The sequence below is a fragment of the Heteronotia binoei genome, chromosome 17 (assembly GCF_032191835.1).
Source record: "Heteronotia binoei isolate CCM8104 ecotype False Entrance Well chromosome 17, APGP_CSIRO_Hbin_v1, whole genome shotgun sequence".
In the NCBI taxonomy this organism is placed as follows: domain Eukaryota; kingdom Metazoa; phylum Chordata; class Lepidosauria; order Squamata; family Gekkonidae; genus Heteronotia; species Heteronotia binoei.
This window is the reverse complement of record NC_083239.1, coordinates 31,624,122-31,646,311: the sequence shown is the minus strand read 5'-3', so window position 1 is coordinate 31,646,311 and position 22,190 is coordinate 31,624,122. Positions and strand designations below refer to the sequence as shown.

Here is a 22,190-nt window from a genome sequence, read left to right as displayed (position 1 = left end):
GGATCAGGCCAATGGCCCATCCAGTTCCACAGTGTCACACAGTGGCAAAAAAAACAGGTGCCATCCGGAGGTCCGTCAGTAGGGCCACTAGCAACACTATTGAGGAATCAGTCATCAACTTTTGTTTTGTAAGTATTTACATCCTGCTTTTTTCCTCAAGGGGACTTAAAACAACAAAGAACTATGCCAAATATTGTTCTGAAAATGGCTTGAGTGAGTTGGGAATCAATTGCTCGTTCTTCCACAGATGTACCATCTGCAGAGATGCAAACTCCTGCTTGGGAAATTTGTGGAGATTTGGGGCGGGAGCCTTGAGAGGGGGAGGGTTGCCAGGTCCCCCTGGCCACCAGCTGGGGGCAGGGAGGTAGGGGTTATCAACTCCAGATTGGTAAACTCCTGGAGATTTGAGGGTGGAGCCTGGGGAGGACAGGAACCTCAGTGGAATACTGTGCCACAGAGTCCATTCTCCAAAGCATCCATTTTCTCCAGGGGAGCTGATCTCTATAGTCTGAAAATGAGCTGGAATTCCTGGGGGTTCTAGCCCCCACCTGGAGGTTGGCATCCCTAGAGGGGACATCAGTGGGCTATATTGCCATAGAATTCACCCTCCAAAACAGCCATTCCCTCCAAAGGAACTAATCTCTGTAGTCTGGAGATGGTATAATTCTGGATCTCCAGGTCCCACTTGGAGTTTGCAACCCTAATCTGCAAGCCACAGGTGAGATCCCTTTGACTTTTGCCCTTCAGCCCATACCTCCTAGTTATGCCCAAGTTTGTAATACTTATAGGAAGAGGAAGGCAAAGTTACCTTACACAAAACCTTGTTGCTGCAGGTTTGCTGTAGGTCTATAATGATATCCCTTTATTACTGATTGGGGGCGGAGGCAGAAAGCATCTTACCTAAAATCTGCCTGCTGAATTGGCCTGAAGGTATTGTTTTATACTGCGGTATTGTTTTATAACTGGAGGTGCCATGCAACTGAACCTGAACCTTTTGCATGCCATGTTGTTTATTTATTTAAAACCTTTTTATGCCACCTTTCCACTTGCTCAGGGCACGTGTAGAGCAGAAGATGCTTAGCAAGAGAGAGCTCACGAACAATTGTAGGCTTTGCGACCGCAAGAGAGACAGAGAAGGAGGGTTGGAAAAGGAGGTTCATTATCTAGTACATTCTTACCCTTCCTGTAAGGAGCCCCTGGGCCACATACATGGTTCTCCCCTCCCCATTTTATGCTTCTCTGTGAAGCAGGCTAGGCTGTTTGGCCCAAGGTCACCGAGTGAACATCTGTGGCAGAACAGGGTTTCAAATCTGGGTCCCCCAGATACTAGTCCTACCTAGCAGTTTAACCACTGCACCCAGATGGCTCTTTCTCCTACAGCCTTCTTATGAAAACTAAGAACACAACTGCACTATCAGTGCTTTTGTGAGCACACTTTCCTGGGAGTGAGCCCCACTGAAGAGACCTGAGTAGAATCCTGAATGGAACTGGTATTCTAGGCATCCCATTTCCCAATAGGTGTGTTGGAACTGGAGATATTTGCCAATGTAAGCAGTAAAAAAATGCTTTAGAGGAATTGGAATTGTATTTAGTATTTCTAAAATGGGTTCTTCTCTATTGAGAAGAAAGGTTTTTGAGGACTTTTGATCTGAACATACGTGTGAGATGGTCACAGTGAGAGCTAGTTTGGTGTAGTGGTTAAGAGCGCAGGCTCTAATCTGGGAGAACCGGGTTTGATTCCCCACTCCTGCACATGCAGCCAGCTTGGATGACCTTGGGTCAGTCACAGTTCTCTCAGAGCTCTCTCAGCCCTACCTACCTCACAGGATGTCTCTTCTTCATCTTCATTAGCCAATGGTCTTAAAAAAGGGGGCAGCACCAAGGCAAATGAAGAAGAAAAAGAGAAAATGGTACAAAGGAAAAAGAATCTTTAATTATTATTAAGTATTCATTTTCTTTTGCGCCATTTCATCTTTTTCCTCTTCGTTAGCCAATGTGCCTAAGAAACAGGGCCGCGTGATTGATTCTTGAGTTGCCCTAGCATATCTCATCAACTTCTGAGATTTTTTTAAAGAGTGGGAAGGAATTGCATTCCTGCTCTGAACTATATAGAATCTTGCCACTTTTAGGACAAAGTGAGTAGAGAACAAGTTGAGCTAGAGGTCACCTGAAAGAGCACTGAAAGAAAATAACTAATATTGTTCGATAATGCCCATTTAATCTCTGAAACTGTCTGCCACCAAATATGACAGGGTATTTTTTTTTTCAAGATTAAGAAAACCATTGGGAATCATGAATGATACGTAAACCCTAATGTTTTGTGTGTCCTGAAGTTACGGAGACTGATAACAATATCTTAAATTGCTAGGGGAAAAGATATCTTTTGGCTGAGTCCAGGTCTGTGTTCAAATTGCAATGGCTGTGATATCTGTCGAGTACCTAAAACACCTGGTACTGTGCAAAGGCTGCTATAATATTCATAGTACCAGCCTAGAGGTACAAAGAAACCCTACAGGACCTGGGGGGTGGGGGCGGTGTTAAGAAGCATAGCACAAGAAGAGAGAGAGAGACCCAGAGAAGTCATTGAATTAGCAGCGGTATCAATAGAAATATTCCAGCAGTGACATTGACAGAGTTGGGCCATTTGAAGATTGGATCACAGGAGCAAAATATAATGAGAAATGGAAAATGATGCTCTGGCCGCATGCCCAGACAGAAGGATGGGTGGTGAGGTTATCAGCATCCAGAGAAGCAGACTTGTAAAAGAAAGAAGGGGTGTGAAGGAAGAAGCAGAATTTCTGATAAATTGGAGTAGTATTTCAGTCCTTGTCGAACTATAGTAGGGTTGCCAGGTACTCTCTGGCCACTGTCAGGGGATAGAGGGGATCATGTTGCCGGATCCAGGTTTGGAAATTCCTGGAGATTTGGGGATTGAGTCTGGAGAGGACAGGGACCTTCATGGGGTACAGTACCATAGAGTCCACTCTCCAAAGCTTCCATTTTATCCAGGGGAACTGATATCTGTAGTCTGGAGATGAGCTGGAATTCCAGGGGATCCCCAGGTCCCACCTGGAGGCTGGCATCCCTAATTCCCCTCTGGGTTAGAAGATGCTGCTGGATATTCAGAGCAAGAAATCAGCTGACTTAAAAGCTAATATCTATGAGAAAATAGACCTGATCCTTCAGTCATGGGATGCCTTATTAAAATGATTCCTCAGTTTGCTTTGGTTTCTGATGTTGGCGCATCTCATCTGTATAAACAGCCATCCTTTGCAATTTGTGATCAGCTTAGCAGAACACATCTGGTCAGCCTATGCAGAGCAGACCAGGTAGGGGCTGTCTGGGGGCTATTCCTGACTTTGACAGGCAGCCTGGCACTGCAAACGTAGGGTAGTTATCAAGCACATGTCAAACCATGATGGATTGCTGATGGGTATCAGTCAGTTGAACTGTACCTTCACTGAAATCTCTGGCTGGTTCATATGCTCCAGAGATAAATGGGAGAGAATCCAAGCAAACCACTGCCCTAAGCATCAGGGTCCCTCTTCTCTCCCATCTCCTAAGACAGGGGTGTCAAACATGCAGTTCAGGGGCCAAATCAAGCTCCCGGAGGGCTCTTATCAGGTCCCCAAGCAACTGGCTGTCATCTGCTTCCTTCTCCCTCTCTCTTGCTTCCTTCTGCATCACAGCCTGCTGTGCAAGGCTTGCTCAGGAACTACAGAGCAAAGCCTCTATTTTTTCCATTGGCTGAGGCTTCTCCCTTGGGGAGGAGTGGAGGGAAGGCAGAGCTTGTTTTGTCAGGCTCTCAACTGCGCAGCAGAACTACTGAGATGAGCCACTCTTCCTTTTATTGGCTGAGGCTCCTCCCCCTCCTGGTCCCCTGGGGAAGGTAGGAAATCTTCCTTTGCCAAGTTCCTTGAATCCCATGGGAGAAATATAAAGAAAGCACCTTTAAGACCAACTAGTGCTAATGTTTTAAGCATGTTTTAAGTTTTTTAAAATCTTTAATTGTGTTTGTCCTTTATAAAGTTTATATCTCTGCTACTGAATCTTAAATATGTACACGCCTGGCCTGGCCTGACATGGCCCAGCTCAACAAGGGCTCATTTATGTCAGATCCGGCCCTCATAACAAATGACTTCAACAACTCTGTCTAAGATATTCCATCATGGTGCGGTGTGATCTCCTCCAGTGTGCAGAGAGAAGTGCACAGTTCCCTCAAGAAAGGTCGTGACCTGAGAATGACCTGAAATTGATGGATTCCCCCTCCCCCAGTGCCAGTGCCAACTCTGGGCTTGCAGTCCGACCCATCCCTTGCATCCAATCCAGAGGCGCCACTGTAGATTGCAAAGCTAACGTCACCATAGATGTTTCCACAGAGTTCCTAGAAGCTCTGCCATCACCTGCGAATTGTGACCTTGTGCCCCAGCAATGCCCTCAGCATGACTCATGTGGGGAAGAAGGCAACAGCAGTGGTCTGCAGAAGGCACACAGCAGTGATCTGAGTGCTGGGATGATGTCACCCTCTCACACTCTCATGCACATGTTTCCGGAGACCGTGCCTCTCTTGTCAGTGCCCACAGAAGTTAGAAGAGGAATAATTGCAGAGAAGTGAGAGAGATACTCTATGGCTGTGGACATTCCAAGAGAATTGTGAATTCATGCTTTCCTTCAGACCATCTTAGAATGCTTGCACGCACAAATCCCAAGGCACAGTGCCCACAAGGGGGTTTCAGTCGTTCTGTCCATCTGCTTTTTACTGTTTTGTGCCCCCAGCTTTGCAGTGTTGTTTGCAACAAACGTCCCATCACCAAATTCCCACATATGCACAAGAACGCACATGAAGCTGTCCAATACTGAATCAGACCCTTGGTCCACCAAAGTCAATACCACCTGCTCAGACTGATGGCAGCTATTCAGGGTCTCAAATCAAAATCTTTCACATCTCCTCCTATCTGTTTAGTTGTAAATAGTGGGGATTGAACCTGGGACCTGCTGCATGCCAAGCAAAATGCTGTACCACTGAGCCAAAGCCTCAGTTCTCTAGTTCAGGAGTGGCCAACGGTAGCTCTCCAGATGTTTTTTGCCTACAACTCCCATCAGCCCCAGCCATTGACCATTCTGGCTGGGGCTGATGGGAGTTTTCAGCCAAAAAAACATCTGGAGAGCTACCGTTGGCCACTCCTGCTCTAGTTAACCATGCAAGGCCTTCTTTTAGGTCCCTGCCACACCTCCTTCCACAATGCACTCCTACAGCAGAACCTCATAGGATGATCAGAAAGCAAGAGCAGTTCCAAACTGCTCCCCACAACCTCTTTGCTCACAGTCATGTCAGCTGTCCTTCTGCTGTGCATCTTGGATAGATGCGTGAACTGTGTTTTGCTTGCTGAAACCACTCATTGTTCTAGCAGCAGAACTTAGGGCAGGATAATACATTATGCACTTGTTCCTCTTCTGCAGCTGAGACAGAAGCACCTCGGTGGGGATGATCTTCTGCAGGAAAATGGCCGTAGTACAGGGGTGTCAAATTCATTTGTTATGAGGGCCAGATCTGACATAAAAGAGACCTTGTTGGGCCAGGCCATGTCGGGCTGGGCCATGTGTGTACCCATTTAATATTAGAGAGCAGAGATATAAATGTTATAAAGAACACAAACACAAATATATATTTTAAAACATGCTTAAAGCATTAGCACTCGTTGGTCTTAAAGGTGCTTTATTTGTATTTCTCCCATGGGATCCAGGGAACTGGGCAAAGGAAGCTCTGGCTCTTTCCTTCCTTCCCCAAGGGAGGAGCCTCAGCCATTGGAGAAAATAGAGGTTTTGTTCTGTAGCTCCTGTGCAATTGAGCTAGCCTTGCAAAGCAAGCGGTTATGCAGAAGGAAGCAAGATATAGGAAGAAGGAAGCAGATGACAGCCAATTGCTCGGGGGCCTAATAGGAGCCCTCCGGGGGCCCGATTTGGCCCCGAACTGCATGTTTGACACCCCTGCCCTAGTAGGTCCAGTCTCCCCTCCCCCTTTCAAACTTTGCAGAACAAAAACCATCTCTCCAAAAGAACTGTGGAACTTACACAGCCTCTAGTTCAGAGGTGGCCAAACTTGCTTAATGCAAGAGCCACAAAGAATAAACGTCAGATGTTTGAGAGCCACAAGACATGAATGTCAGATGTTTGAGATCCACAAGGGAGGGAAGGAGAGATGGAAAGAAAGCAACTTTAACTTTAAATGCATTCTCCAAGCTGCCAGCTGATCTGACAAGACCAGGCCCACCTGGGCTATCCAGGTCAGGGCAAGATTGGTGGGGACCTTCTCAGAGGGGCCTTCTCAGCAACTGCACCTAGTCTTTGGTAGTCTGCCCTCCTTGGAATTGGGGAGGGGCAGTTGCTCAATGGTAGAGCATCTGCTTGGTAAGCAGAAGGTCCCAGGTTCAATTCCTGGCATCTCCAACTAAAGAGGGTCCAGGCAAATAGGTGTGAAAAATCTCAGCTTGAGACCCTGGAGAGCCGCTGCCAGTCTGAGTAGACAATACTGACTTTGATGGACTCATGGTCTGATTCAGAAGAAGGCAGCTTCATATGTTCATATGTCTTTAGGCCCCTTATTTGCAGGTCTTCTGACATGGCCCAGGTTAGCCTTTTCTCGGTCTGATCTTGGAAGCTAAGCAGGGTTGGCCCTGGTTAGTACTTGGAAGGGAGACCACCAAGGAAGTCCAGGGTTGCCAAGCAGAGTCAGGCAATGGCAAACTACCTCTGAATGTCTCTTGCCTTGAAAGCTCTATGGGGTCGCCATAAGTCAGCTGCAACTAACACATTTCTCCACCATGCTATCTCTTCTGCAGTTGTCACATGCCACTGTGGGGAAGAAGGACCCCGATTGATTAACTTCTGTTACTCTTCCAACGTGCTCCAGCTCTTCCCAGTCTCAACCCCCTCTCCTCCCCAGCTGTGTCCTGTGAATTCAAGCATTACGCTGGTGATAACCACCAACTAATGCACGGGTCTTGCAACTGCACCTGTATATCCTTTCCTGCCGGCAGAGCACGTTGCTTAGCAGGCGCAAGAGGGACCAAGTAACAAGAGGGACTGTCCCAGCCAGTAAACATGATTTGAGAATAGGGTCACTCTGTAATATGTCACTTGGCAGCTTTTGGGTTTTGTTTTCTGCCTCTTGGAGGAACAGCCCATGGTGTAAAAAAAAACAAAACCCCAAGGACTTTACAATAGGCCTTTTAGTCTCTCTTAGCGAATGAATGAAATAATGAGAATCTGAGAACAGCTATAAAAAGCTGCAGAACTCTCATCTCCAGAGGGCCGAATTCATGAATGATTTAGCAGGAAAGGGAGTAGGAAGAACATAAGAATTGCTCTCTGGATCTGACAAAAACAACCCATCGGATCCTAGCTCTCCCTTTGGGACCGTGGTCAGTTAGAAGGCTCCTGGCAGGCTTAGGATGGGAAAGCTCTTCTCTGACAGTCGTCCCCGGTGTGGTTGCCAACCTGTGTGCTTTCCCTAGATTGCTGCATTGCTGAGATTACAGGAATCTGTAACTGTTGGGAACTGTTGAATCTGACTGATCTAGTCCAGTACTTTGACATCTGTCATGTTTGCCAGTGGCTGCAGCTCAGCTATTTGGAACCCATTGGTGAAGACAAGCAGGCTGCGAATTGGAAGTATACTGCCACTAAATGTAGAGGTTCTATTGGATATAACGGCAAAAAAAAATTGTTAACCTCCACAAATGTATTTTTAAAAGGTAAAGGCAGTCCCCTGTGGAAGCACCAGTCGTTTCCGGCTCTGGGGTGACGTTGCTTTCACGTTTTCACGGCAGACTTTTTTACAGGGTGGTTTGCCATTGCCTTCCCCAATCATCTACACTTCCCCCCCCCCCCCCCCAGCAAACTGGGTACTCATTTTACCGACCTCGGAAGGATGGAAGGCTGGGTCAACCTTGAGCTGTCTACTTGAACCCAGCTTCCACCAGGATTGAACTCAGGTCATGAGCAGAGCTTAGGACTGCAGCTTTACCACTCTGCGCTAACCCCTTGACCAACCATGACCAAGATAGCTACCCTGACCTGGATAGCCCAATCTCATCAGATCTCTGAAGGGTTGGCTAGTATTTGAAAGGGTGATGTTTCTCCAAGGAACATCAGGGTCACAGTGCGGAGACTGGCAGTGGCAAACCACCTCTGAAACATCTTTTGCCTTAAAAAAAACAAGGCTAGCTTGCCACCTAGTGGTGCATAACACTGGAAGAGCTAGAACTTCTGGCTTCCAGGCAATCTTAGGGTATCCTGGCTATACTACCCACAGTGTTCTTGGAAGCTAAGCAGGTTAGCCCTGGTTAGGGTTTGGATGGGAAACCACCAAGGAAGTCCAGGGTTGCAATGCAGAGGCAGGCAATGGCAAGCCACCTCTCATGGTCTTTTGCCTTGAAAACCCGACAGGGTTTCCATAAGTCGTCTGCTTTGATGCCAGTTCCCACTATCAGCAACCATTGCGTCACCCTGGGTCAATACATTCCATACATCAATTTATGCTTTATCTTAATCTCCTTTTTCCACATGGTGAAAGAACCATTGTGTATGAGAGATTATTTTTTCTCTCTCTCTCCACACTGTAAATAACTTCATAAACTTCTGATCGTGTCCCCTCCTGGCTAGCAATTTTTCTTAAAATCCACAGGAAGCTTACCTTATACCAAGCCCTAACCCATTGGTCCATCTAATGCAGTATGGTCTCTTCCGACTGGTAGCAGCTCTCCAGAGTTTCAGGCAGTCAGAGGCCTTCCCTCGCACCCACCACTTAATAGCATTTTAATGGAGTTGCCAGAAATTGAATCTGAGGGAGACCTTCTGTAGGCAAAACATGTTCTCTGTCCGCTCAGCTGCAGTGCCCCCCAAATTCAGGGGCAAAGTAGTAATCACAGATCTCCTGTTATCTTTTTAAAAGTTGGACTAGGGTTGTGAAAGGAAAGAGTGGGGAGGGTTTTTCACCCTGTGTCTTTCGTCCATCAAAGCCAGTTCCCACCACACTGTTAATAGCACTTTAAAGAAAAAAAGACAGATATCTATTTGTTGTCCAATTTTTTTTTACAGGGCTGGGGGGCAGGTTGGTTTTAATTAATGAGACCATGTTGGAGTTGATGGGTTGATCCCACCCCCTCTATTTGACTGTAATTCAGTTTAACAACTGACCACAAAGGTCTGGTTATAGTAGTCCCAGAGTCTGTTCTGTTTTGAATCCAAGGCGATTTTGAATCCATATGATTGAATCCAACCATTTCAGCTTTTCTTCATTAGGAAGAAGATGCATTTGTTCCCCTGGTCATTTTGGGTATCCTTTTTAATGTGTTCTACAATATGTTTTGGAGATGGGATGTTTGGGTGATCAGAACTGTTTTTCATGATGCAGTTAGATGGTGAGCAGTCCTGTGAGGAAAGGATGAAGGAGCTGGGTATGGCTAGCCTGGAGAGGAGATGACTGAGACGTGCCAGGTATCTGAAGGGCTGCCATATAGAGGATGGAGCAGATCTGTTTTCTTTTTCCTCAGAAGGTCGGAGCAGAACTAACAGCTTGAAATTGTATCCAAAGTTTTCAGCTAAACATTAGTAAGAACACATGGAGCAGAGGTCCATCAGTGGATAGTAGCCACAGTGTATAGATAGAACTCTTTGTCTGGGGCAGATCCAGGTGGGCAGCTGTATTAGTCTGAAGCAGTAGAACAAAGCAGAGTCAAGTAGTACCTTTAAGACCAACAAAGTTTTCTTCAGAATGTAAGTTTTCGTGTTCTCTAGGCACACTTCATCAGACAGTAGGATGGAATGGCAAGCTGTCCTAAATGTAAAGAAAGTGGGTGGTGAATCAGCATGCAATGTCCCTTAGCAGATTAAAAGCATCACAAGCCAGGGCCTAGGGACTGCCAGCCTGTGTCCACTGGGCTAAAACAACAAAATCAGTAATAAATGCCAGAATAGCAGATTGATGTCCATTAAGTATCCTGCAATAAATGAGAATCTGCTCTAGGGTTAAAAGGAAGGCAGTGATGCTCTGTATTCTTGGTGCTTCGGGGTGGCAACAGTGGGAGGGCTTCTATTGTACTTGCCCCACTGGTAGATCTCCTGATGGCACTTTTTTTTTTTTGCCACTGTGTGACAGAGTGTTGGACTGGACAGGCCATTGGCCTGATCCAACATGGCTTCTCTTATGTTCTTATGACCCTTCAAGTCCCTTCTGCTCTGTTTCTAGATAAATTCAGAGTAGTGACTCAGTGGTCTTAGGAGCAATTCTTGTCTGGTTGGAGTGGCTCGAGAGCCATTGCCCCTTTTAAGTTCTCTCTTTTAAAAAACAAAAATGCGGGCAGCTATACCGTATCAATGAATTGAACACTGATATGCTACGGGCAGTTCTTCCAACTGTACAGCTGTGAGGAAATGTGCTGGTGGCAGATCAGTGTTGGATCTGTTGTTCTTTTTGTAACACATGCATGAATGTAGATCCATGCATGGATGTAGATCCATGCACATGTTACAAAAAGAACTGGAGCCCAGTATATTCTCACAGTATTGCGAACTTCTTTTCTTTTTAGTGTACATCTGTTTGAATCCTGAGAGATGACTATGGCATAAACCCAATTCTCACAGTTTTTCACGTGGTAAAACTGCCGTGAAGCAACATCCCTAATCTTGGTTTTTGAGGGTTTGGGTTTTTTTATGAGTATGTTTCTTTCAAACATATCCCCATGATGGTGACAAATGGTATTTAGTTTCCCATTGAGTCTAGCATGCGGTATCCCACCATATTTTCCATGACAATGAACTTTCTCATGTCAGAAAGCAAGCAGGAGAACTGAGCATCAATCTGGAGATCTGCCCTTGTTCATTGGTTTTCAAACTCTCCTTTCAGGGTGAGAGCCCTTTCTAGCTTGACCAAGGTGTTCCTCATTTGCTGTGGAAAATTCTAGAATATGCTTTAGAAGCGGGGCTAGGCCTTTTGCTGTCACCTTTTGTACCACATGCTCAAAACTGGCCTTAAATCACAGATAAAAAGAAAGATTGGCAGTGGTGAGCCATCTTTCACAGAAGTGGAAGCTGCTTCATGAGGAATTCTCGATACGCTTCAATCGTACCTCAGGACTCCTCAAGCCCAGCTTGAAAGCCATTTGTGTCCTAGTTGCCAGCTTGATCCCTGCTTCCTTGACACCCTGTTGTCATCCTTTTTATTTTCCTCTTGGCCTCAAAAGTGTGTTTCTTTTTCTGCCCTTTTTTTTTTTCTTTCTGCCATGCGCTCTGTCTGTCTCTCTGCTCTTGATGCTCTGTGGGGAACGGGCAGATTCTGAACAAGTTGACAAGAAAGGTGAGTGTTCAGATCTACGTTCAACATCTTCCCGGAGTATTTCTTGGAGGGGGGTGGACGGTGGGAGGGAAACGCTTCCAAGCAGTGAAATCTGCCCCTCCAGTTGTGATCCAGATGGCATGCCCGACATCTTTTTTCCTCCTCCTCTGAAGCTTTATGCTACAGCTTTTTTTTTTATTGCACTGCTGCTTTTTAAATTTCTAATTATGGCTGGCTTGTTCTTAATCCTGGCTTTGATTTCTGCTGCTGGCTGCTGTTTTTAAGAAATCGTTAGGGTTTTTTAATTTTAAATTTTATGCTGCTAGGCTGCCTTGCGTGCCATTTTGTGACAGAAAGGCAGGATACAAGTCATAAACAGATCATCCCACCTCAAAAGGGGGAGAGGGTATTTTGAACCGTTAAGAGGCAAGCTTCTGTTCCTTACCGGATTCCTTTCTCTGCAGCTTCTGGTCTGGCTGAATATGACTACCCAACCAGCGACAAAGCCTTGCTCTATGAGTATGAACGGAAAGTAAGTCCCATCTGAGAGGAATGCTGACGTACCTTCTGTGTTTTATTCACTGATTATCCCATGGGGTTGTCTTATTTTTAAAAGAGCTTAGAAATTTTATTAACTGTTGCAGAGGTGTTGCCAAAGTCTGCCTTTCCCACATGCAGGGAAATCTTAACACAAAGGCGTCTTTTCAAGTAATGATTCCCAAAGACAAGAGTGCAGTCTAGTGGTTTCAGGTTTGAACTAGGATCTGAGAAATCCCTACTTTGCCATGGAACTTTGCAGGGTGACCTTGGGCCATTCACAGTTGAATCTTCCTGTCAGGGTTGTGGTGAGAGAAAACTGCGAGGAGCAGAGAATAATGTGCCCTGCTTTGAATTTCTTGTGAGTGCGATGTGCCATCAAGCCACCTGCAATTCAGGGCGACCCTATGAATTAATGGTCTCCAAAACGTCCTGTCAATAAAAATGTGATCCCGAGGAGTTGCTGTTGTGTGGAAGGCTGTACCACGTCCATGCTTGCCTGCACTGAATTGTCTCTGTCAGGTGTGAAAGGAGATATTTAAAAGGGGAAAGAGCTGGTTCCAGTGGCCAAGGTCTACATCTTCTCTGAGTTGACAGAAAGGAAATATGTTTACTTACACACAGTCCTCTTCTCTCTCCCTGTTACAGCCACTAGCCTCAGATCCTAAAGTCATTTTCTGTCCCTTACTGTAGGTTAATGTGTCTGCCTCGGACCTCAAAGGCCTGGTGTACAAATCCCAAGAGATCCAACGTGACGAGTTGGTAAGTGGCTCTGGAGCCAGCCCGAAACAGCTTCACCTCGCCTTCCCACCTGGCCAGGTGTGCATCCCCTGCCCCCATATCTTCCTGTTCTGTGTGTTTCCCCTTCCCCTCCGTACTTGTTCATGCAAACTCAACCTATCCATCTGTACAAATAGAGAACAGAGTCTCTTTCCCACCTCTTTTTTGCTGAAAAATAACTCAGCAGGAGCTGATGTGGCATAGTGATAGAGTGGCAGACTAGGACACCTGGGTGACCTGGTTCAAATTCCCACCTCTAATCTCAACCTGGCCATCCTCACAGGGCTGTTCTGAGAAAATAAAGGAAGCGAGAACAAAGGTCTAATAATTGCTTTGAGTCCCAACTGTGGGTGGAAAATTACTATATAAATAAATAAATGCACAGATCCAAATGTGTGCAAGAACTTGGCACTGCTTCCTCACTTTCCAGTTGTTCAGGCTGTCTCAAACACTTCTGTTCTGTTTGATCACATTGCGGGAATTGCATGAGAACGGGGAGCTTAATTGTGTTAATTGCTTAAAGGTGTTTTGTATTTTGAAAGTCAGTCAGTCAACAAGGCCCGCTCCCTATGTGATTTGCTGACAGCTTGAAACTCAGCAGTGTGAGCAGGCTGATCTCCAATATACATTTTTGTGCAAACTGCAATAATTCCCAGGACTTTGGTCATGGCACTCTGTGAATGTTTGTGTTTGTGCATACATGCGTGTACATAAAAATATATTTTTGGGGTGGGGCAACTGGTTGCATAATGAGAATTGTCAGTGTGGTGCAGCTGTAGCAAAACAAAGAGGGCTACACCAGCCTCCCAAGGCAAAAGAAGGCAAAGACAAATGCCGATGGTGCAGTGGGAAAATGAAAATGTATTGAGGTAATGCTAAAAAGCTCCAACACTGTTCACAGTAGCATTGTCAGGAGAGCCTTAAGTATATTTATCTAGAATGTTTGCCTGACTATTGTGGAGTTTCTTTGCTTTCCTTTATTGGAGTGGTTAGAGCAGGGGTGTCGAACTGATTTGCTATGAGGGCCAGATCTTGACCTTGTTGGGCCGGGCCATGTTTGTCATAAAATGTAATACCAGGTCAGGGAGATATAAACTATAACGGACACAAACAAACACACACACTCAGCCTAATCCACTTCACTGGCTTGCTGAGCCTCAGCCAACAGAAGGAAGAGAGGCTTGGCTTAGTAGCCTCTGGTGTGCAGTTGAGAGAGCCTGGCAAAGCTAGCTTTCCTTCCCCCACAAGGGAGGAGCTTTGCTCTGTTGCTCCTGTGTGATTGAGCAAGTCTGGCAAAGCAAGTTGTGATGCAGAAGGAAGCAAGAGAGGGAGAAGAAAGCAGACAACATTGAGTTGCTCAGGGGCCTGATAGGAGCCCTCCAGTGGCCTGATTCGGCCCCTGGGCCACATGTTTGACACCCCTGAATTAGAGTGTCATACTGAGATCCAGGAAACCTAGTTTCAAATCCCTGTTCTACCAATAAAGCTTGCTGGGTGACCTTGGACCAGTCCCACAGACTTAGACCGATTTCCCACTAGCCTTATGCCACTCTCATGCGCCTCTTCTCTGCAGGGCTTCCGTCAGATTTCACACTATCTGCCCCGGGGCTGCAACTCGCTCCGCCTCTTTCGCTTGGCAAACAGAAACTGGGTTTTAGAGGATCTTGTTTGCTGCACAAAAGAGGCAGAGCGAGTTGCAGCCCCGGGGCAGATAGTGTGAAATCCGATGGAAACCCTGCGGAGAAGAGGTAGGGATACAAGGTAGGGTTGCCATCTCCAGGTGAGGCCACAGGGGTCAGCTCCCCTGGAGAAAACAGCACCTTTGGAAGACAGACTCTCTGGTATTGCACCCAGCTGAAGACCCTCCCCAGGTTCTATCCCCAATCTCCAAGAATTTCCCAACCCAGAGTTGACAACCCTAGGTATAGAGAGGATATACAAAGGTGTATAGCCACTTCTTGCAAATAGACTGCCACGTGGACCCTGCTCCTCCCTCTGACAAGTTCCAGGTCACGGAACTTGGTTTTGTCGGGCACCTGCGGTTTCCAGATTCACACCTAGTAATTTTAAAAGCTGAGTATTAGCAACTCCCTTGTTCCATAGGCAAGCAATGCAGGCTCTGGCCCCACTGAGTTCTCCTGCACAGCCGCAGGGCACATGTTTCATTCTCCCTGCCAAACAGATGTTTGGCATCCCTTGCTTTGACAGTGCCAATCTCTTGGTGTGTGTAGGGTGGTGGTGGGGGGAGAGGTGAAGGGGTGAGGGATGCTTGGCTTCAGCCAGCCCCACCTCCCTGCCAAAAAAGGGGAATCGCTCTTGTTAAAAGTTGAACAAAGCAGGAGAAAAGTTGCACCTTTAAGACCAACCAATTTTTATTTAGAGCGTAAGCTTTTGTGTGCTCTTAAGCACACTTCATCAGACAAGGAATCCAGCACAGTGAGCAAAGCCATACATAGCTGAGCAGAGCCATACGTAGCTGGTAGGCAGTGGCCCAGAATGCAACATGGTACAGATTTAAGAACCAATGACAGTGAAGTGAAATTATCTGGTAGGCAGTGGTTTAGAATGTGAAATGGTACAATGACAGAATAGTGAAATTAACAAATTGAGCAAACCTTTGCTCTGAGTAGCATGAGCATGATCAAAGATTTGCTCAATTTGTTAATTTTACTATTCTGTCATTGTACCATTTTACATTCTAAACAACTGCCTACCAGATAATTTCACTTCACTGTCATTGGTTCTTAAATCTGTACCATGTTGCATTCTGGGCCACTGCCTAGCTCTGCTCAGCTATGTATGGCTTTGCTCACTGTGCTGGATTCCTTGTCTGATGAAGTGTGCTTAAGAGCACACGAAAGCTTACGTTCTAAATAAAAATTGGTTGGTCTTAAAGGTGACACTTGACTCCTGCTTTGTTCAACTGCTTCAGACCAACACGGCTGCCCGCTTGGATCCTGTTAAAGGTGGCAGGGATGACCATCTGTTTGGCAGGTGCGTGTGAGGTTCAGCAAAGGAATCAGATTGCCTGCACAGGGAAGGGATTTTTGGCTTCTCCTGTCTCCTTTTCTTTTTTTTGGGGGGGGGGGGGTGTTTGCACGTGCGGACAGCCGTCGGCATGCACAGTCCAGGCTTCGAAGCACAGAGCGCCGCATCTGGAGTCGCTGACGCTTCAGCCCTCTGACATTGGGCCTCCTTTAGGACTGGCAGAGGAGAGAATTCCATCTGCTCCGGGTGATTTATGAGCTTAATCTCCCTGCCTCCCCCCCCCCCCCCCCTTTTCACTCCACGACGTCTTCCGAAGAGGATTCAGTGTGTGTCATTCCTGCAGATTTATCACCTTCACTGAGGAATGGCTCGGGTGTATCTCCCCCCAGCCTTGTCTTTTTTGTCTACGACAGATGCAAAGCACTCATTTAACTTCCCCGCAATATTTCTGTCTGTCTTAAGTGCTCTTTTTTTTTTAACATCTTGATGGTCTAATGACCTGAGCTATTCTCCTTGGCAGGCTTCCTCTTTCTAATGCATCCCTTTTTAAATTCTTATCATGAGCTTTTAGAGCTCTACCAAGATGCTTCTACTTTCTCCTTTATCCACTCCCCCCCCTCGCCCTTCACACACGTACCTTATTAGTCTTTATTATGTTTAAACTGAATTTCAAATCTTGAGGTTTTTTCATTTAGGTTCCATTCCCCCTCCCACTCCTTTATGGAGAGTTTTAAAATGCTAATCAGTCATCTTTTAGCTTTGTATAGCAAAAGACGATTTAAAAAAAAAAAATAACCCTCTGTTGCCTTATTAATTGCTTAAAACTTATGTGAATTTTGGGATCTGTGTTCAAATCCCCCAGTGTGCGATCTGGCTGCCAAAAGCAGCTGTGGCCGCCTCCCATATGGGGTAGGGAAGAGGGGTTTATTTGTTTTTCCAAATAGTTTCCCTGATCCAAATGTCATCTGCAGCTGCTTTAAACCCTTCTTTAACCCACATGGATTGCAAAGCAGCTGAGGAGGGTGTTTTGGTTTGGAAAATGCCCCCCCATCCCATCACTGTGATTCCCGACTATATTGTGGGTTTCCTGTGGCAGTTTTTTTTGCAAGCAAATTGCACTTGGTTTGGGGGGAGGCTTGGACATTGATTCCCTACAGCGGTCCCCAACCTTTTTGGCACCAGGGACCGGTTTTGTGAAAGACAATTTTTCCATGGACAGGGGACAGTGGGGGGATGATTTGGGGATGTTACCATTGTGCACTTTATTTCTATTCATTTGGTGTGGTGATTTAAATGTGCAGACTGTTATCTGGGAGAACCGGGTTTGATTTCCCACTCCTCCTCTTGCAGCTGCTGGAATGGCCTTGGGTTAGCCATAGCTCTCGCAGAGTTGTCCTTGAAAGGGCAGCTTCTGGGGAGAGCTCTCTCAGCCCCATCCACCTCACAGGGTGTCTGTTGTGGGAGAGGAAGGTAAAGAAGATTGTGAGCCGCTCTGAGACTCTGGAATTTGGTGTGGAGGGCGGGATATAAATCCAATGTCGTATTACTATTATTATTATTACTACTACTATTACACTATAATATATAATGAAATAATTATACGAATCACAGCCCGGTTGCTAACAGGCCATGGACCGGGGGTTGGGGACCCCTGCCCTATGGTGTCCCGTAACATTTGGTCTTTACCAGGGGTGGCCAAAATGTGGCTAAGGAGCCACATGTGGCTCTTTCACACATATTGTGTGGCTCTTGAAGCCCCCACCACCCCATCAGCCAGCTTGGAGAAGGCATTTCTCTCTCTCTAAATAGCTTCTCCAATCCAAGCCAGCCAGTGGCTTGGAGAATGCATAAAGTTAAAGTTGCTTCCCTTCCACCTCTCTCTCCCTCATCTATTTTCCTTCCTTCCTTCCATGTTCATATCTTTCAGCTCTCAAACATCTGACTTTTATTCTATGCGGCTTTTATGTTACGCAAGTTTAGCAACCTGTGGTCTTTACTCTCCTATAACTGTCAGTCTTGTTAAAGGGGCAGGCTGCTGGAATTAAGGCTTCTCACATTTGAAAAAGTTAGCTCATGAACTGGGTTTTTTCCTTGGTGGCAGAGAGACAGTGTGCTGTAGTGGAGAGTTCACCAGACACTCTCAGCCTAACCTACCTCACAGGGTTGTTGTGTGGATAAAATGGAGGAGAGAAGAACAATGTAAGCCACTTTGGGTCCCCACAAAGGGAGGGCATTATATTTCTAGCATTATGGACCTTCCTCTCCATTTTACCACAGCCTGAAGGGCTCCCCAAAATGCTGTGCTCCTGGGAACACCAGGGGACTCCCCCGCCCAAACACAACAAATATAAGCCACTTTGAGTCCCCACAATGAAGTAAAAATTAAAGAAATATTGTGATGGTGTGAGAGAGATACCTTTGGCTTGGGTCCAGTGAAAGAAATGCCCACCAGAAAAATGGGACTGACTTGCCCATCCCCCACCCCCATCTTGTGTGTCACCTGTACCGCCAAGTCACTTCTGACTTACGCAACCCTGTAGATTCATGTCCTCCAAAACATCCTGTTCTTAACAACTTTGGTCAGGTCTTGCAAACTGGGGGCCACGGCTGCCCCGATAGAGTCCACCCATCTCATGTCAGGTCTTCCTCTTTTCCTGCCGCCTTCTTCCTAGCATGATGGGCTTTCCTCTCTATCCTACCACAGCCTGAAGGGCTCCCCAAAATGCTGTGCCCCTGGGGACTCCCCCACCCAAACACAACAAATGACAAATCTGCAGTAAAAAGAAGGATTCAGCAAAAAGCTGTTAGACATTTCCACTAACACCGGATCCAACCCCCATGTGCTTTCTTCAGGGCACGCCAGCTTTTGTGCAAGGGGGATGCTTTTTGTGCGGTGGGGGGGGGGGGCGCGGCGGAATAGCTGACCTTATTTATTTTCCTGCTTTTCCTCGGCACTGTAATTGTGCCTGTTCTTCAAAGTAAGATTCATTTCCCAGCATATCGCTGCCCCCAAGCATTCCCTCGAGCGCTTCTTTTCATGTTGTTGTCGTAATATATTTCGAAAAAACACACCATTTTGGGGTTCTGTCTTTGTTATGTTCTATTCAAGGAATCAGACCGACAGCGGAGCTGTGCAGCTTCTGTTCTCTGTGCTGCTCATTAGGGTGGTAATGGGGGGTGGGGTGGGGAGGGGAATAATAAAAAAGGCTGCAGCTGGGAGGGAGAGAACCTGCTAGTTTTTATATACAGAGAGGTTAAGCCATCTTTTTAAAATGGGGAAGGTTAAGATATGTGCTCCTTCACTTACAGTCCAAAATAATGCAGGAACACTTAGATATGCGGATAGATCCAAGCGGGCAGCCGTGTTGGTCCAAAGCAGTAGACAAGTGCACTTTTAAGACTAACTAAGTTTTATTCAGAATGTAAGCTTTCGTATGCTCTAAGCAGACTTCATCTGCTTAGAGCATACGAAAGCTTACATTCTGAATAAAACTTAGTTGGTCTTAAAGGTGCCACTTGTCTTCTACTTAGATTTGTGATTCAGTCAAGTGTATGCATGATTCCGTCAGACGTATAAATGAGAATTGGTGTGTTGTACTGGTTAGAGTGCTGCAACTCAGCTAGAGAGATCTTGAGTTCAAATCCCCCCCTCCACCTTCCGTCATGAAGCTTGCCTGTGCTTTGGGCCTGTCTCACACACTCTCAGCCTAACTAATCTCACAGGTTCAGGTGAGTAGCCATTGGGCCTGAACAGCAATAGAACAAAGTTTGAGTCCAGTGGCACCTTTAAGACCAACGAAGTTTAATTCTGGATATAAGCTTTTGTGCGCATGCACACTTCTTCAGATACATACAGGGTTGTTGTGGAGATAAGGGAAAGAGTTGGTTTTATACCCTGCCCTTCACTACGCAAGGAGTCTTGCTTACAATCACCTTTCCTTCCTCTCCCCACAACAGACACCCTGTGCGGTAGGTGGGGCTGAGAAAGCTCTGAGAGAGATGTGACTGACCCAAGGTCACCCAGCTGGCTTCATGTGAGGAGTGGGGGATCAGACCTACCGCTGTTAACCAGTACACCAGACTGGCTCTTCCGTGGAGGAAGAAACCACATATATTGCCCTGGAGTCTGTAGTGGAATGAACCACGAATAAACAGAGGCTGAGGTCACTAAGGGGAGGGGTGATTGTGGCTTATGACAGCCAGCGTGGTATAGTGGTTAGGGCATCCAAGGGGGATTATTATTATTATTTTATTATTATTTATTCCATTTGTATCCCACCCTTCCTGCCAAGGCAGGCTCAGGGCAGGTTACAATCAATAATCCCTGTAAGCTGTGGAGTCTTGTGAGCAAGAATTCTATTTTGTGAGCTCCTGGCATTAAAGTTGTGAGCTCCTGCATAAATTAGTTTGCTCTGGGAGCACTTTTCCTGAGCTAAGACAAAAATGTGTGAGCCAGAAGCTAAAAAACCGTGAGCTAGCTCACACTAGCTCATCTTAGAGGGAACACTGGACACAATAAGATTAAAACAATTTAAATGACGCTAAAGCACAATGAAACCAATTAAAATCCAATGTGGTCAGCTAAAACCCATCCAAAAAGCTCCACCGCAACAGACCTGGAAGACCTGGTTTCAGATCTCTCACCTGCTATGGAACTAACTGAGTGACTCCATAGCCAGTTGCTGCCACCTTTGCCACTGGTTTTGGTGGTTCCCACCAGCCTTTCTGGGAGAAATGCATCGGACTGCGATCCCGAAGGGGGCACTGGGAGCAAAGTTTGCCCACTGCATAGTGCGGATTCTGAAGATGGGAGTGCTAAAACATACCCCTCCTTGTAGGTCTTGCCTCTTGCCTCTCCCTCAGTTTCAAGTCAAAGAGAGCCATCCCCAGGACAGCAAACGCATACCAATGTGGCGCCCATCTTTATTTTTTAATATGACTTCTAAAATATCTTCCATCTGCATCGTACCCTGCCCTTTATCCAAGCAGCCCAGGAACAAGGTTATCCCATCCCACAGTTTACCATCACAACAACAGCTCTGCGAGATAGGTTAGGCTGGCCCAAGGTCACCCAGCAAGCTGCCATCACAGAGCAGAGATCTGCAAACCACCACCCCCCCCCCCCATCTTCTAATTCTTTCTCTAGTATTCTAAGCCCAACACAAGGCTAGTTCCTAATTCGAAGAAGAAGAAGATGAAGAAGAAGAAGATGATGATGATGGATTTATATCCCACCCTCCACTCCAAAGAGTCTCAGAGCGGCTCACAATCTCCTTTACCTTCCTCCCCCACAACAGACACCCTGTGAGGTGGGTGGGGCTGAAAGAGCTCTCATATAAGCTGCCCTTTCAAGGACAACCTCTGCGAGAGCTATGGCTGACCCAAGGCCATTTCAGCAGGTGCAAGTGGAGGAGTGAGGAATCAAACCCGGTTCTCCCAGATAAGAGTCTGCACACTTAACCACTACACCAAACTGAGCATGCTCTGAGGACTGACGTTGAGCCCAAATGCTTTTTCTGCTCTCCTTCAGAGCTTAGAACTCCATCTTAAAGCATGAAGAGACAGCTTTTCTACAGGCCCATAGCCAGTATTGTGGCGGGGGAGGGGGCTGAAAGGTGGGGGTATCTTTTGCAGTTATTGGCTTAGAACACTGGAAGGCAGAAGCAGTTACATTCTCAATAGAATATCACCTCCACTCATTTCCCTTTGGGAGAAAGCACTAGTACAGAGGTGACCAAACTTGCTTAACGTAAGAGCCACACAGAATAAATGTCAAATGTTCGAGGGCTGCAAGGAAGGAAGGAAAGGAAAATAGATGTCCCCTACTCATCCATTTGTGCAGAGCTAGGTTTACACCTTCTAGAAACCAGAGCCTGGATTATGGCTTTTAAATTCTGGTTAAAAATCCATTTCAGAACGGATTCAGGAAGTTTATTACACTACCTGATGAAAGGCAGGCACAGCATCACGTGACTTTACTCACAAACTACAAAAACTTGGTATTGAGGTGGACACTCTTTTCTTATGTGATGAATTATATATTTTAAGAACAATCCAACTAAGGTTTATGGATCACGAATGCAAAAAAGTGTTCCTCTCACATCCCCCCGTTTGCTTTGCAGCTAATCTAGGTATACTCCAAAGACATGGGAAGATACCCCATTATTTTTTTACTTTAGACTCCCCATTCCATTGTCAGACTTTTACTCTGGCACGTTTAAATGCCTTCCCATCAACAGCTCTCTTTGGTAGGTTTAGACAGATACCTCTCCAAAATAGATTATGTCCATGTGAATTAGGAGTCCTTGATTCTATATCCCATAATATTTTAGAATGTCCTTTCCTGGCCTCACAACGTAGACAGTTTTTAGCTGAATACCTCCAACACAATGTATTTACTAAAAGGAAAACTCCAGCCTAGTTTTTAGAAGATGTTAATCCCCATATTACTACATGTGTTGCGAATTTCTTAGTAGAAGCCTATAAAATTAAATCTAGGCATACTACTGTATTTTAATTGCTGGGTGTCTACTCTTTATTAGTATTATTG

The 22,190-nt window shown here is 46.1% G+C and overlaps 1 protein-coding gene across 4 annotated transcripts in view; it reads left to right on the top strand.

The window, feature by feature from the left end:
* Window positions 1–22,190, top strand: part of APLP1 (amyloid beta precursor like protein 1) — a 62,041-nt gene that overhangs the window by 32,501 nt on the left and 7,350 nt on the right. The window contains exons 13-15 of one of the 4 annotated variants that reach the window (XM_060257955.1): window positions 11,333–11,356; window positions 11,800–11,867; window positions 12,566–12,634. In XM_060257955.1, coding sequence (XP_060113938.1) covers window positions 11,333–11,356; window positions 11,800–11,867; window positions 12,566–12,634 — 161 coding nt within the window. Of the gene's footprint in view, window positions 1–11,332; window positions 11,357–11,799; window positions 11,868–12,565; window positions 12,692–22,190 lie in introns of all 4 variants that reach the window. The other 3 variants (XM_060257953.1, XM_060257956.1, XM_060257954.1) reach the window with 3 other exon arrangements.